General features: G+C 55.2%; 1 protein-coding gene across 1 annotated transcript in view; it reads right to left on the bottom strand.

The window, feature by feature from the left end:
• LOC128279202 (titin-like) overlaps window positions 1–15,993 on the bottom strand; it is an 84,143-nt gene that overhangs the window by 44,755 nt on the left and 23,395 nt on the right. Inside the window, 6 exon segments of the mRNA XM_053017920.1 lie at window positions 18–1,075; window positions 1,301–1,405; window positions 2,397–2,471; window positions 3,124–3,427; window positions 3,530–9,744; window positions 12,421–12,437. Coding sequence (XP_052873880.1) covers window positions 18–1,075; window positions 1,301–1,405; window positions 2,397–2,471; window positions 3,124–3,427; window positions 3,530–9,744; window positions 12,421–12,437 — 7,774 coding nt within the window.

Raw genomic sequence — 15,993 nt, 5'->3', positions numbered from 1 at the left:
GGGCCATGTTAGCGCACCTCGAAAGCGGTCTCGGTTTTCCACTCCTGCACCACGAAGTCGTCCGGCGAGAAGTGGGCGATGATCTCCTCGACGCTCGCGTGGTTCACCTCGATCATGCGCATGAACGCGCGGAAGCCGGCCGTCGCCGCCAGCTGCGCCTCGTCCATGGCGTCCGTCTCGGCCAGGATCTCGGTGACGATGTTGGCGTAACCCTCGCGCTCCAGCAGCAGTACCATGGCCGACTGCGACTCGGGCTGCTGCAGGGCCGGGAAGTGGTTCGCCTGGTAGAAGCCGGTGATTTCGCTCACCGTCACGCCGTGCTTCACCATGAACGCGATGGTGGCGAGCTCGCGGAGCGGCGCCTCGCCTGGCCCGAACTCGCCCGCCCGCAGGTTCGTGAGGATTTCGTTCACCTCGAGCGACTGCTTCACGCTGTCCACGTCCGACACGTCCAGCTTCTCCGTGATCACCATCCGTTCGATCTCCTGCACCGTCTCGGTCGTGACGATCTCTTCCACCAGCGTTTCCGTGTGCTCTTTGAACCGAACGGTGGCCCGATCCTTCGACAGCTTCACGTCCTGCGTCAGCTCCGACGTGGTGCTCGTGGTGAGCGTGCTGGTCGATTCGGAGCTAAACTTGATCTTCTCCTGCAGCGACGCCTCCATCTCCTGCTGCACCAGCTCGTCGATCAGCAGCGACTCCTTCTGCTTGCGCTTCTCGTCCCGCTTCTTGCGCTTCTCCACCTTCTCGCGGCGCACCTCTTCGCTCTCCTCGACCACCAGCTCGATCTTGTCGGTCGCCTTGCCATTCCGGAGCCCTGCCCGGCTGCCGCGCCTTGGCGAGCGGGCCGCGTCCAGTTCCGCGCGCTCGTCATCGCTCAGCGTCGGCACGATGCTCTCGATCAGCTTCGACACCGACTCGCACGTGCCGGCATCGTTCATCGCTTTGCACTTGTAGAACCCAAAGTCCGACACCTCCACCGGGTAGATCGTCAGCGTGGACTGGGTGTCACTGGTGCGGATCCTGGTCCGCTCGTTCTGTATCACGATCTTACCGTTGCGGTACCACAGTATATCTACAATGGAAGTCCGAAGTGATTAGCGGACCCGTAGCTGGTGTGGCAAGGTGTGATGACCCGTGTGCTACTGTCTGACGTGTGCTCCTGTGTGATGGTGGGCTACCGGTCCGGATGATCGGCGACCCTGCACGATCTGCACGGTTTGCGAGTCTGAGTTCTGTATGGTGATGTAGTGTGTTGGTGATGGCCTTTTTAGGCCCCCACAGTCGGTGGTCTGCCTACCTGGCTTCGGATTGCCCGCGTAGTGACACTCGAAGAATCCTTTCTCGCCCAGCATGGCGCGCGAATCTTTGATCTCGACCGAGTACGACGGCACAGAGTACGAGGCTGCAATAAACGGGGGCGTTTGGGCGCGCGTGGCAAAGGAAACGTTTCGAGGGGGTACTCATTAGTGCCGGAAAGCCATCGGAAGCGCTCGCAGCGGCGCACTCGTGCACTTGCTTCTACTTCTACGAACTACGTGTACTGATCTGTTGTAGGACTCGCTTTGACTTACCTGCCTAGTGTATGCCTGTTTAGTTGTGAAGAAGTGGATCGTGATCGTGCGAAACGACAGATATGGATGACATGGGCGCGCAGGGTGAACAAACAACAATGTGCAACAATGAACATAAGATACAAATACAAACTACAAAACACACACACACAGAGGCACACACGGAAAGGTGTCAATCACAGATAGGCTTTGGCACACTAAACACTAACAGAGGCGGCGTCAGGCAGTTCAGCAGCGAGTCGGTGGACTTCCGTCGCGGCAGGATGCTTCCAGCTGGAGGAACTCGTCCAAATCTTCGGTACTACTTTCTACGTACAAGAAAATGGCATGCTACGATTAAAGCGCGTCACACTCAAATACGGCCACTCGATAAGTTAACACACACCACAGACAAACCGCGGGTTAGATCAACGAAGAAATGGGTTAATGTGAAAGATGACTTTGAAATCATGAAGTACGAGGGTGAAGTGATAGTGGTAGTGAACGGTGAACGGGGTCCTCGGATACGAGCATTGCAGACCATATTGTGCGTGGTCCTTTAACAGCGATTCATCTATGCCAGCGGTGAGCCATAGCTTATATACAGCTTTGGTAGTCGACATGATTCTAATATGTCGACAAGTCGATCAATGACCGGACTCGAGTGGTCGATTTGCAGTACTCGTATCCGGGGACCGCTGGAGTCTAGAGACGATGGCTTTGGGCCATTGATATTCGGTGATGGTGACGTAAAGAGACGCTGAACAATTTGTATTGACCAAAGAGACGGAGTAGTGTGGTGAGATCTTGGTGTAGGGAACCGCCATCGTGGCGATGGTTTACCTTTCAGCGCTTCCTTCATCTCTTCCATGTGCTGGACCCATTCCGGTTTGCGATACGCTTTGGTGCCGACAATTTCTGAAATCGATCGAGATTCGTAACTCATATTAGTGCCACGTCGTCCACAAGTTCTTCTTTGTATGGGGTTTGATTCTTTGTTTCAAGTATATATGCATGTGGTAGTACTTCAGTGAAGAATTCGGTTGCGTTTGGCGGTGCTGAGAGTTTGGCGTAGATTGAGAAGTGGGTTTTGTTTCTTTTATTTGCTCTATTGTGGCGTGGTAAGTATAGAGTAGGGTATGTGAGTAGGTGAGCTGTGAGTGGGTTGGACCCCGCCGCTGAGTAGTGTCGTTTGGGGCAGTGTTTTCGGTATTATATTTACAGGAAGGTTTTTCGGTCGGGAATCGGTAAGGAATAATAACGGGAATAGTGGGAATAAGACATTGCAGAGTTGGAAAAAGTTGTCAAAGAGAAAGAAAGAGAAAGAGAGAGATAGGCATTATCGGTAGTGGCTGGAAAGAAGACAAAAAATCATTCAAAACCAAACAAACCGGCTGTTCGGCGGTTTGGTATTAGCAGAAAAAAAAGAAGCGGTTCCTAGGAGAAAGAGAAAGAATGTCTACGAAACAAAAACCCCCGAGAGAAGAAGAAGCCAGATTAGTACAGAAGCGCTTATAATAGTGCACAACGTCATAGGCGTCACAGGACGTCCCGGTGGCACGGGGTATACCTTCCACGACCAGTGCGGTGGTCGTCTGCGCGACGCCGAGCGCGTTGTGCGCTTCGAACGTGATCTCGCCCGAGTCGTCCGGATAGATGTCGGTGATGATCAGGATCGAGGTACCGTCGGCGAGGTTCTCGATCTGGAACTCGTCCGACGGGATAATCTCTTCGCCCGCCTTCAGCCAGCGGATCTGTGGTTTCGGGTGCGCCACGACCTTCACCTCCAGCTTGGTCAGTTCGCGTTCCTGCGAGTGGACCACCGTCGGCAGCTGCTTCACGATCTCCGGTGCGTATTCGAGCGGTTCCGCGTACTCTTCCAGTGTTGAAATAGACTAATAGGCGAGAAGGCGAAATCACGGATCGGATCGCTTAGTGGAGAACTCTAGTGGGAAAGTGCTGAGGTGGGGACCTACCTTATCGGTCAACAGGTCTTCCTCGGAGCTGCGGAACTGCTCCGAATCCGGCACGTACTCGAACGGCTCAACGCTGACGGTGGCGCGACAGATCGCTTCGCCGATCCGGTTCTCCGCCACGCACGTATACTCACCCGTGTCCTCCGGGAACACCTCGCTAACGGTGAGCACGCACCGACCGGCCGAGTCTTGCTGCACCTGCTTGTCCTTCGTCTCGCGGATCTGCTGCCCGTCGTGGTACCAGTGGACGCGCGGCAGCGGCATCGCCACGACCCGGCATTCGAGCGTCAGCCGTTCGCCGTCCATAACACGCGTCGGTTTGATTGTTTCCAAAAACCGCGGTGATATGTATTCGGTAACCTCCGTTTCGATGGTGTCCAGTGTCTGGACGGTCGCAGTGGACGTTACCGAACCTGCCACGTTCTCCGCCCGGCACGTGTACGCGCCGCGGTCCGTGCGGGCGAACGATTCGATGATCAGAATCGAGCGGTTGTCGGTCGTGACGATGCGCCGCTCGTTGCTGGAGGTGATCGCGGTACCCTCGCGGAACCACTGGAACGTCGAGGTCGGGTAACTGTCAACCGACGCCTCCAGAATGCACACCTCCGCCTCGGCTATCAACCTCGGCACCAGCGGTTCCACGAAGCGTGGTGCTTTCGCTTCGTCCGCGTCGCTCGAGTCGGAGATGGCCACCGATGCGGAAGATCTGGCTTCACCGGCCTCGTTCGTAACCCGGATCTCGTACTTGCCGCCACGCTGCCGGGTGACGCTCCGGATCTCCAGCCTACTCCGGAACTCCTCCGTCTCAATCGTGATCTCTTCCTCTTCGATCACCTCCTTGCTGTTGCGGAACCAGCTGACGGTGGGCCGCGGAACGCCGGTGTACCGACACTCAAACACCAGCGTGCTTCCGGTCCGGACAACCTGCGCCTCGAGCGGCTGCACGATCTGTGGAGCCACCGCCTGTGGCCGGAAAGTCGGCTCCCGCCGTTCGATCGCTTGGATGAAGACGTTCGCTTTGCCAACCGCGCGACCAAATCGGTTCTCCGCTACGACCGTGTACACGGTTGGCACGTTTTGCTGCGGTTCGGCCACCGTCAACCGGACGTGACCGGTGCGTTCCTCGTAGAGCGTCTCGATGCGCGTTTCTTCCTCGGTGATCTCGATCTCGTCACGCAGCCAGCGCACCGTGGGCGTTGGAATGCCGGCCACCTGGCACGTAACCGTGGCCAGCGTCTTGGCGTCGTCGAGCGAAATCTTCAGCGGCACCACGAAGCGTGGTGCTTCGCCGGTTTCCGGACGCTCCTGGACCACGATATTCGCCCGGCTCGTCGCCACTCCGGCCACGTTCCGTGCCTCGCAAGTGTAGATTCCCACGTGGTACGGTTGTACGGTGGCGATCTCGAGCGTGGCCACGTCCTCGACCACACCCATCACGTACTCCGGGTTGGCGAACAGGACCGTGTCGTTGAAGAACCAGCGCACCGTCGGGAACGGGACTCCCTGGAGCCGGGCACGTAGCAGGACCGGCTGCTCGGGCTCACAGACCAGCGGCTGGAGCTTCTCGATAAAGCTCGGCGGCCGCACGTCGGGCTGGACTACCGTTACCGAGCTCTGCTCCTCGATCCGTGTCTCGGCCAGGCGCAGCCGCTGGGTCTTCTCCGTCAGCTGGCGATCCTCGCGCACCTCCTCTTCGGCCACCTTGTCCGTAACCTCCTGGACCCGCTTCTGGGTGATGATCTCCAGCTCCGGTAGCGGCTGACCCTGGTCGTCGATGAACACCCGCCGGTGTCTCTCCCGCTTCACGATGTTGGACTGCACCCGGACCTCCAGCTCCTTGCGGAACTCGGATTGTACTTCCTCTTCTGGCACTACCTCCATGGCGGCCACCGGTTCCAAGGGTTTTGCGTCCGGGCGGGACAGCGTAATGCTCGACCTGGACTCGACCGGGAGCGCTTCTTCCTCCGGTTCTACGTCCTCTTCCGGCTCGTCCTCCGGTTCCATGGCGAAGGTGCTGAGTTCCTCCCGGAACACGACGTGCTTCTTGTTGCGTGACTTGCGCTTCTTCGCCACCTCGCGGGGTGTCTGCTCCGGAATCAGATCGAGTACCTCCTCCGGCACAATGTCCATGACGGTTTCTGCCACCCGAGCTTCCGGTTCCTCAGGCGCCGGTTCTAGGGTAGCGAGAGATTCTTCACCAACTTCCACGAGAGCTTGCTGTGCTGGGACCGGTTTCAGTATGACTTCCTCCCGGACCGTCTCCGCGGCTGCTGCCCGCTTCGGGACGGGCTTGAGCGTTACTTCCTCGCGCGCCGGTGGCTCCTCGGCCTTGGGCAACTCTTTTCTGCCCCGCCGGTACGGTCGCGATTCCGGTTCTTCCGGTTCCGGGCGCTTCAAGATGGGTTCCACAGCCGCTACAGGTTCCGGTGCAGCTTCCTCTTTGGTGGGCTTAGGAATTGGTTTCAAGATCACCTCCTCCTTGGGTGTATCGACGAGCGGTCTTCGCTTGCCCTTGGGCCACTCCTTTGGTTCCTCCTCCGGAACCGGGGACTTTTCTTTCTTCGTCCGACGCCACGGGGTCGTGGGTTCCATCGGTTCCGGGGCTGGTTCCTGCTGTTGCTGGGGCCGTGGAATCGGTTTCAGCGTTACCTCTTCCTTCGGCTCCTCGGTCGGTGGGCGACGCTTACCCGTTGGCCACTGTTTCTCTTCCGGCTCCGTCTCGGCCGGTTTCGGTTTTGGCGTTCGCCTCCAGGCAGGCTGTGGTGTCACTTCTTCTGGCACCTGGACAGGCGCTTCTACGGTTGGTTCGACCTTCTCCAGTTGGACTTCGTCCGGTTCCGGGATTTCCGGGTAGAGCGGTTTCTCCAAAGTCTCCAGTTCTTCCCTGCGTTTCGGTTTCTTCACCTTCTTCGTCGGGAGTTCCTTCACGACCGCCGTCTCGACGGTGTCCTGTGGCAGGACTTCTTCCTGCGCTTGCTGCGGGACCGGTTTGAGTGACACTTCTTCGAGTGTTTCCTGCGGTAGTTCCTTCGCTCGTTTTGGAGTCGGCTTCAGGGTGACCGTTTCCATGACCTCCGGCTCGGGTACGGGGATTTCGCGCTTTGGCACTCCCTTGCGTCCCCGACGCCACGGTGGCAGATGAGACTCATCGTCCTCGGCGGGCGCCTCGGCCGGTTGGTCGAGCTTGTGTTCTGGAGCACCCGGGCGAGGCTGTTCTTTTGGAAGTTCTTCCTCCTTAGTTGGTCTAGGGATTGGCTTGAGCGTAACTTTCTCCTTCGGTTCCTCCGGCAGCGGGTGCCGCTTGCCGGTGGGCCACTTCTTCAACTCTTCTTCCGGTTCGTCTGGTTTCGGTTTTTGCTTCCTAATCCAGCGATCTTTTGCGGGTTCCTCAGGCGGTACCTCGGGCGCAGGTTCAACCGCTGGTACGGGTTCCGGCCCGGGGGCCTCTTCTTCCACATCCGGTCGTGGCTCGAACTCTACCCTGTCCAGTGCCTCCAATGGTTGCTTTGGCTTCAGTTTTTTGACCTTCTTCGGTGCCGGTGCCAGAACCGATTCAACCGGTTCCACTGGCTCCGGTATCGGTTCCTCCGGCATCTTCTTCGCAACCGGCTTTAGTGTCACTTCTTCGAGGCTTTCCTTCGGTATCTCTTTTCGCTCACGGCGGGTCGCTTTCAGCTCCACCTTTTCCACCACTTCCGGTTCCGCTGGCTTCGGAAGTTCCCGCTTCGTGGTCGGTTTCTTTCCCCGACGCCACGGCGGAAGACTTGCGGACTTGTCCTCCTCGGGCTCTGGTGGTTCGGGCTTCTCGAGTGATAGTTCCGTTTCCGGTTTGTCAGGCAACTCCGGAACAGGTCGTGGCTTGATTACTGGTTCTTGCACCGGTTTCGATTCGTCCTCTTTCGAGGGTTTCGGAATCGGCTTCAGTAGCACCTCCTCGTGAGGTTGCTCCGGCAGTGGATGCCGTTTACCCGTTGGCCACCGTTTCTCCTCGGGCACTTCCGGTTCTAATTTGGGTTTCTGCTGTCGACGCCAGCTTGTTTTCTCCTGCTCGCTATCCGGCTCTGCCGGCTTCTCTTGGACAGGCATCCGTTCCAACTCTTCTCTCTCTGCATCCGGTGCCTCCGTAGGGCTGAACTCGAGCGGCGTCATCTTTTCTAGTTCCGTCGGCAAAGGCTTTTCCTTCTTCTTCTTTACCACCTTCACCGGTTTGACTTCCGCTTCCTCAGGTTCGGCCACCGGGACCTCTTCGGTGACGGGTTTCTTCGGCACGGGTTTCAGGGTGATCTCCTCGATCGACTCCTTCGGTAGTTCCTTCTTCTGGCGCGGTGTAGGTTTAAGAGCGATCTGCTCGACGTGCTCCGGTTCAGCCGGGGCCGGCAATTCACGCTTTGGCGCAGGTTTCTTACCTCTTCGCCATGGCGGTAGTGATGACTCCTGTTCCTTTTCCTCCTCCAGCACTGCGGTCTCTGTATCTTCGATGGGTGGTTGTGGAACGCGACCAACAAAAGCGTCCTCAACCGGTACCGGAGTCTCCTCAACGCTGGGCCTCGGAATTGGCTTCAGCGTGATGTCTTCCTTCGGCTCTTCCGGCAGTGGCCTCCGTTTGCCTGTGGGCCACTGTTTCTCCTCCTGCGTCGGCTCCTCTGGCTTCGGCTTTTTCGTACGTCTCCACGAGGGCTGCTCGGGTGCAGCGGCCTCCTTCGGCGGTTCGTCCGGTCGTTTCTCTGCCACGGCCGGTTCATGGGCCACCGGTGGCTTCTCCACCGGTTCCAAGTTTACCTTCTCCAACCACTCCAACTCCTGACTCGGCGTGAGTTCGGTGATCTTTTTCGGTTTCGTTCGTTGCTCCGGCGCCTCTTCGGCGGCGGCGGGGCTAGCTTCCTCTTGCGGTTGCGGCCTCTTGGGCACTGGCTTCAGTGATACCTCCTCGATCGTCTCCCGGACCAGTTCCTTCTTTTGTCGCGGTGTCGGCTTCAGCGCCACTTGCGGGATCTGCTCTGGCTCCGGTGGCTTCGGTAGCTCCCGCTTCGGACCTGGCTTACGTCCACGCATCCACGGCGGCACCGACGGCGGTTGCTCCTCTGCTGCTTTCTCCTCCGGCTCCAGCGGTTCTTTTGGCTCCTTGGGACCTCTTCGCCAGGCGACCGGCTTCTCAGTGGGAGCCGTTTCGATCTCCTGTTCGCTCTGCTCCACCGTCAACAGGGAGCTATCTTCCTGCTCCGTGAACTGTCCCCGTTCGGGTTTGGGACCTCTACGCCACGGAACTCCCTTTTCCACTTCCACTTGTTTCGCTTCTTGCTCCTCCGACCGATCCACACTGAGCAGGGCCGAGTCTTCGACCTGGGCGAAAGGTTGACGCTCCACTTCCGGCTCTACCGGCGCCTTACCACGGCGCCAGGCCACGCCGGCCTTTTGGTCGTGCTCGAGTGTAACCTCCTCCCGGTTCACCGTTAGCCGATTACTTTCGTCCGTCTCCACAAACTCCTGCTTCTCCTTTCGGGGGCCTCCGCGACGCCACGGTACTCCTTCGCCTTTCGTCTTTTGCGAATCCCGCAGAATGAGCTCATCCACCTGCTGGGTGATCTCCAAGATGGAAATGTCCTCATCGTGGCGCAGCTTCTGCACCCCATAGTCGACCTGATCCTCCGTCCGCTCGCTTATGATGGCCTCGACCATCTCCTCCATGTGCTGTTCGCTGATCTCTTCCCGTTGCCGCTGCTGCTTGACCATCTTCAGGTCGACCTTCTCCAGCTGCTCCCGCTTGATCTGGGGCTTCTGAATTTGCGTCGGCTTCAGCTGGACACTGGCTAGTTTCTCCTTCTCAATCGTCTTCCGCTCGGTGGCGGTCTTCTTCAGCTTAACAACCTCCGAGGTCCACGGTTTCACTTCTTCCCGCCGATCGATCGATAGCGACCGATCGCGCGACGTACGCCGCCCGTCCTGAGACGGACGTCTCCACGGGGCGACCCCCGGTTGCCGACCTAGCGATGAGCTGCGTGATTGGCGCCACGGCAGACTCTCGTCACCTTGGGGCACAAACTCGGTGTCCACCTCCTGGCTCGTGCTGCTATCGTACGACGCATCACTTTGGTCCTGCTGCTGCTGTTGAACAGTCGACGACGTGGTCGACGGTTGCGTTCCAACGTGTGGGACCGACTTGGGGGGCACCGGGACGCCATCGGTCGTCAGCACCTGACGCAGCTGCTTCCGGCGCTCTGGAGGTGGAAATGTGTCAACCGAAACGAAACGTAGCGTTTAGCAATCAAACCGACTGACGGAATGTGAGAGGTTATGGTGAATTTTCTAAAGCTGGAGGTGAACCATGTTTTGCGGAGGGGATTGCGATTCATTCAGTCAACGTCAACACCACACACGCAGCGGAATTTTAAGCGTAAACATATGTGGCCAAAGGCGTTGCAGTCGGTGCGTGCGCTCCACACACAGGCGGCCACAGTTTTTGCGTGCAGGTGTGTACCCATCCGAAAGGTGTGAAATGGATGGTGGCGGTTATTTTTAGCGGCAGGAATGCGTCTGGATTAGCTCATCGTAGCGTTTAATGGCAGAAACCCCCGGTGAAAATGGTAGAACCTGATGATGCGATATGGATGAGTCACTCGGCAGCTCGGTAAATGGTGAAACCATCATCAAGTAGGCTATCTCAATGCGGCAATGAGGCAGGCAGTAATTATGGTCAGCAGTTAACAGGTAACAGGCCCGCGGCGCCGAACTGCCCAAGTCTTAATTTAACCCAATTAGCCACAGTCCACAGTCATCATGCCTGTTATAATTAACGCTCCGTTGATCGTAGGAAGCGTGCCTTGCACTTGCACGGAACGGGACACTTTAATTTGGAGACACAAAGTCAACGACTACCCACACGCCACCCATTCACACCAGAGATGACAACAATACGAGTGACATGAGACGATTCGTCACGGCATAAAAACGGAATGATGACAGGGAAAACGGATTATGTGGACACAGATTTTTATTGACAGACGGCGAAAACAAGAGGGCTGAGTCACGCTGAGGGATGCTTCATAGTTTATGCGCGAAAACGGGCCATGACTAATGGGTCCGCCACCGCCTGCTGGTCGTGTTTGTTTCGTTGTTGTCCTTCACCTTTCACTCGAGAAGGACAGGTTTGCCTCGGTCCCTTCGTGAAGGTCTTACGGAAAACGGAAGCTTGTTAGGTTTTGTTATTAACACTGCACGATGACGAGTAACGTCTGTTGATTCTATTTTCGATGAGTTACAAAAATTAGTGTCCATTAGTGTTCTCAGTAGACCACAACCTCCCAACAAGACGAATCCTCCCTCAAGTTGATGTTCTTATTAACCCTTTTCTTGAGACTAGTCGAATTTTCAGCCATCTTACGATATTACAAATTTAAAAGGACACCTTTTGAATGGGGTGTCCTTTTTTGTACTCACTAGCGCCCATCTTAGAAACCAAAAAACAGAGTCGAGTCGAGTCGCGAGTCATGGATTAACAAAAGGAACAGAATAGAAAATTGGCTCGATCCTTGGAATCCTCTCGACATCGAAACTTTGCCGAACTTTTGGGTTATGGCTTGACCAATCTTATCGTGTTAAAGTCGCTCGGGCGTCTTTGGCCGGTGCCCTAGTCGAAACAATGAATGAACCTTCCATTCATGTCATTGACTCCCATCTGGCACACGCACCTCCTCCTGGCCTGATGTGAGTTTTTTTTCGGGTCGTGTGTCGGTCGCTCTTTTCGGAAGATTAAATAAATCAACACCCGACCCGACCGCATGTCCATCCGTCCGCCGGTTGACGACCGTCGCCAAATTCTTCCCTTCAACGCTCGAGGGCGCTAATCTTGTAAATTTCCCGCACGACATTTATCACTTGTGTGCGCCAGGTCACCCAGTACCCAGTACTTCCGGGGCCGGTTCGTGCCGGTGGATTCGCGGATTGCGAGTGCTCTAAGTGCCGGCAGATTGCATCGAAAATAAGTCTGCAGCCGCCTGTCTTGGTTCGTGCACCGACGACGAGTGCGTGTCTGTTATCGTGCAAGGGATTAGAGTGACACAAAAAAACTAAATGCTGTCAGTCTCAAAACGGGGTCATAAATCCGCCTCAGACAGAACGGATGGCTCAGACCCGAGGAAGTGTCACGCTGGGCGATCGGTCAGGCAGTGGACCGCGTTCGCTTCCCCGAAAGTGTGCGCTGGGCGTGCGCACGGTTAATTTTAGACCTCAGCTCAGCGCACACGGACTCCCGGCATCTCGGAGGCGGCCGGTCGGCCGGCCGGAGTCCGTGAGCTGTTGCACGACGACGGCGTGATCCTTATTAATTATTTTCGGCAGCCATTAGTTCTTAAAATATCTCTCCCGGAGCGGCGGTCGAGTTCTGTTGGCCCCGTTGTTGGCGTAGAGAGAGTTGCGCAGAGTGCGCCAGAGAGTGGCTCTCTCTGCGCACAGAGCGAGACAGCAGCAGTAGTGCAGGCGAGGTCGCTCTCTTTTCGTCGACCGCCGGCCATTCAGTCGGTGAGCTGCGCGAGTCGAGTGAGGTGAGCTGGTGTCCGTCCCGAGTGGTGGAGGCGCCTCCGGATGCTGCGCCTGGGGGCGGCATTAATCTTCCACGCGTGCAAGTACGCGGAAGGCTGTGTGTGCGCCAAAGTTTCGCCTAAAACTTAACTTCCTAATGCACTGTTATTTAATATTTGTGAGCCCGTCCCCGTGTGTGTGTGTGTGAAGTGGGGCGCGAACAAATCGAATGTTTGTCAACAGCCATCCCTATTATAACCCTGGCGTACCTGTGTGGCGCTGTTCCGTTGAGGTGTTACGGTGCGATTAAGCCGCGATTAGAAGAAGCCCCCCCGAAACGGAGACCCCCGTCGGTTCCAAGTTCCAAGTACCCTCACCTGGCTTGTGTCGGTTACTGTGTGGAGGGGTCGGTCACATATTAAAAGCCGAGGGCACGAATGAAGCGTGTGGATGAAGGCGGGATGTAGTTCGGGAATTAAGTGAGTTCGCAGTGAGTGGTCAGTTTTTGTTTGGTTTTGTTGTATTATGTATTATTGGTTCAATACACTGATTCGCTTACTTACAAAGGACACATACAATATAAAAAAACGCACATACACATAGTGAGTTCAACACAGGAACACGGGAAAACACAGAAAAAAGCTGAACCATATCCGTTCGTATGTTATCGCTAATTATCTCGGCGAACGGTGCCCGCGTGTGTGTGTGTGTGTGTTTTACATCAGGTTTCTTTAAGTTAATAAATAAATCTTACTCGCTAAAGGGAATAACAGACACACACACACGCGTGTTCACGTTCAAAAATGATTCTCTTAGCCATCACAGGCCATCACATTGTGTTCCGACGCCGTGTGGCCAGTGTCTCGTTTCGCTTCGAGCTTTCAAGTCGGCAGAAGAGTTAAATACATTTTATTTATTCGTTTTTTCCCCCCGGTGGTTAACAGCAAACTCCTGCCTGATCGGTGTAGTTAGAGCGGACGAGGACAGATCGGACAACACACCACAAAACAACAACAACAGAACAACAACCTGGTTAGATGGAAGCGCGTAACAAAAATGAAGCAAAGGACATTAAAAGTGCAGCAGCAACAAAGGGGCAACAAAATTGCAAATAGCATCAGGCAGCAGCAGCAACAGCAACAACAAGATAAGTATTATTCTGTTCAAGAGGGCAGCCCGCGCGCGCACCGGTAATCGGCGTTAATTTATAGCCTCACAACAGAACCCACAAAAAACGGTCCCTCGCCCGGTTCAAGTGTCGGTTTGACTTTCCGTTCCGTCGGGGTCACTTTTCGCGGTTTACGCAAATTTTGCGCAAACACAAACAGGCGGCGGCGGTTAAATTACAACATAACGGGGCACTTGAGCCGCCGAGCCGTCGCGCCTATGAAGTCGTCTATGTATTTTTAGAGCTTCTACTTTTCGACAAATATTCGACAAAAGTCGGCAAACAAATCGTTAATTACACGCCGTGTGCGTCTTGAAGTGTCATGTACCCCCCGGGGGCGCTGTGGTGCAACCAACAGCTGAGATATAGGACCAGAGGCTATTACATATTGGCGCCAGGCGCGCGGGCTTAAAGGCTATTTGATTTGGGTTTCCTCTTACTAACGCGTTTCCGGTTTCTTTTTTGAACAGGACACACGTAATGGCAACCGGGCGGCAACCGAACGCGAGGCGAGGCCACGATGGACTCACTAAACAACTAGGTCCTAGGTCTTCCGCTTGTCTATCTTCTAGTCTATCGCTCGTGGTATCCCTAACATGGTGGAAGTGCATACGTTTCAAACATTAATTCCTGATGACGCACATGAGAGAGGTTCGCAAAGGATCGCGCAGATACCGGGTTAGAAACCGGACGGCAAAACACGAGAAACAACGCCGCCGATGACAGGTGAGAGCCGGGTCGGTAACAACGGCATCATTAGCAAAGGTCCAAACAGGACGCTGGTGAGTCACCGCGGGACCTGGCTCTTTCCCTCTCTCTCGAGAACGTTCTAGAAAGTCAAATCCATCGCTAATGGAAGCAAAGTCCTGCCGATCTGTGACCGAACCGAATCCATTATTTTCTGCGGTCCACTATCGTTTCCTTCCCGTGTTCTCATATTTCCCGCGCACTGACGGCGTGTTATCGGCCCTCGCGCATCTCGCATCGCGGCCCCTATAACGGTCTCTTCTCTGCCGTCCCTCGAATCTTTCGACGGGAAACAAATCTATTTTAGTAAAGAAATCTTTATTGCTAATTATTCAGCTCACGAGAATCACTTAGACACGAGACGCCGCGAAACAGTTGAGAGAGAGGCAAGCTACACATGGTTCTTCCTGTTCCTACTTTCGCCGCCAACTCTGTTAATCTAGTTCTTCGATCCAGGCCCTGGTGTTGTCAATCCTTTCCTAAACTCTGCCTTTCGGTTTGCTGTGAACTTTTGCGATTCTTGCTGTGTCAATGTTTGCTACGATGTGACTTTCGTTTCTGTCCACCACTGTAAGTATAATCGCGGGTCGCGGGTTTCGGAGGAAGTTACTTTTGCTCTACCACAATAAAGAGATGAATCGATTCGAAACGCTCCAGGGTCTAGGTCTTCCGAATGGTCCGAATCCGAAAAGGGAATCGAAAGAAAATTAATAAATTGCCAGGTTTTGTTTTGCTTCAAACGTAAACACACAGCGACCGCAGAAGCGCGCTAATTGATTGCTTGCAAATGGCCAGCCGCCATTGCACGAAGGTCAGGCTCCCCCTCTCGAAACACTCGAAGGTCAGCCATCATCATCGTTGCCATGATTCATTTACACGGTAGCGGTAGGGGAGATAGCCGTGCCCCCGCCGCGGGGTGTCTGGATTTCCCGGAAAAGATTAATCGATCCAGCGTGGTGCGCGAAGTGTGCGCCCGGGAAAATGTCCGTGTCCGTGTGCAAAACAGCACCAGCGGGACCAGGGCATGAACACGGACGGAAAACCGTACTCCGAAAACCCGAAAACGCTCTGTCCGGAAAACACAACACAATTTCAATTTCAACCACCGAAAAACGATCACCGGCGAGTGTGTGGGGGTCTAAAATTAGATCGCCCTCAACTCACCCCGGTGGCCCGTGTGTAAAAAGCCCGGTTACCTTCTGGCACATCAAAACTCATCACCCCACCGGGGGAGACCACCACCTTTGGCTGCTTTGCACCTCACATGGCAGGCCGGATCGAGAGCGTGGCGTGCGCTCTGCTGGCGTCATCTGGCGCGCTTCACTCACAACGGTTGACTCACGCCCGTGGAGTATTCCAAATTCTTTGCACACGGCACGGCACGGTACGGCCCAACGTGTCTACTACGATCGCGGTGCAACTTGTCAAATGCACCGCCGCCGTGTTCGCATGGCCTCCTGTGCTCGAGCTCGAGCAGGCAAAAAGAAGAAACGTCAAACAGACCGATGATGGACGCGCTTGCAATTAATTTGCGACCGGATCACACCTTACACAGTGGACAACGGGGTCTTACACGAACGAAGATTGATGAGCCGCCGACTTCTGGTTTTCGATTCCGATGTCTCGTGGGTCTTGTGTGTTTTTTATGTGTGTATTATTAATCTTTACGAGCCATTTTGTGTTCCGCACGCATCGCGTGTTTGCAGTTTGATGTTTGAAAATTTCAACCATTTTGTTTGACATGCCAATCTCGCAACGGATGGTGTACTTGATGGGATCGTACACTACTGAGTGGAGAGGGACTGCTGCTACTGCTACTGCTACGTTGGAAAAGGCGTAACGGGACCGGGTTCCGGAAGAAGGGGTTCTATACTTGTGGGCGCTCTGATCTTTTTTGGGTTTTCCCGCGGCTTGATCGAAAAATTGATCGAAAACTCGCTCGCTGATCGCTCGCTCTCTTTCTAGCAACGCTTTCTACGTGTCGTTCGATCTATCTTCATTGCTAAAAATAGCGAAGACACCAACAAATACGGGA

The sequence above is a fragment of the Anopheles cruzii genome, chromosome 2 (genome assembly GCF_943734635.1).
Source record: "Anopheles cruzii chromosome 2, idAnoCruzAS_RS32_06, whole genome shotgun sequence".
Classification (NCBI taxonomy): Eukaryota; Metazoa; Arthropoda; class Insecta; order Diptera; family Culicidae; genus Anopheles; species Anopheles cruzii.
This window is presented reverse-complemented; position numbering and strand designations above follow the sequence as displayed.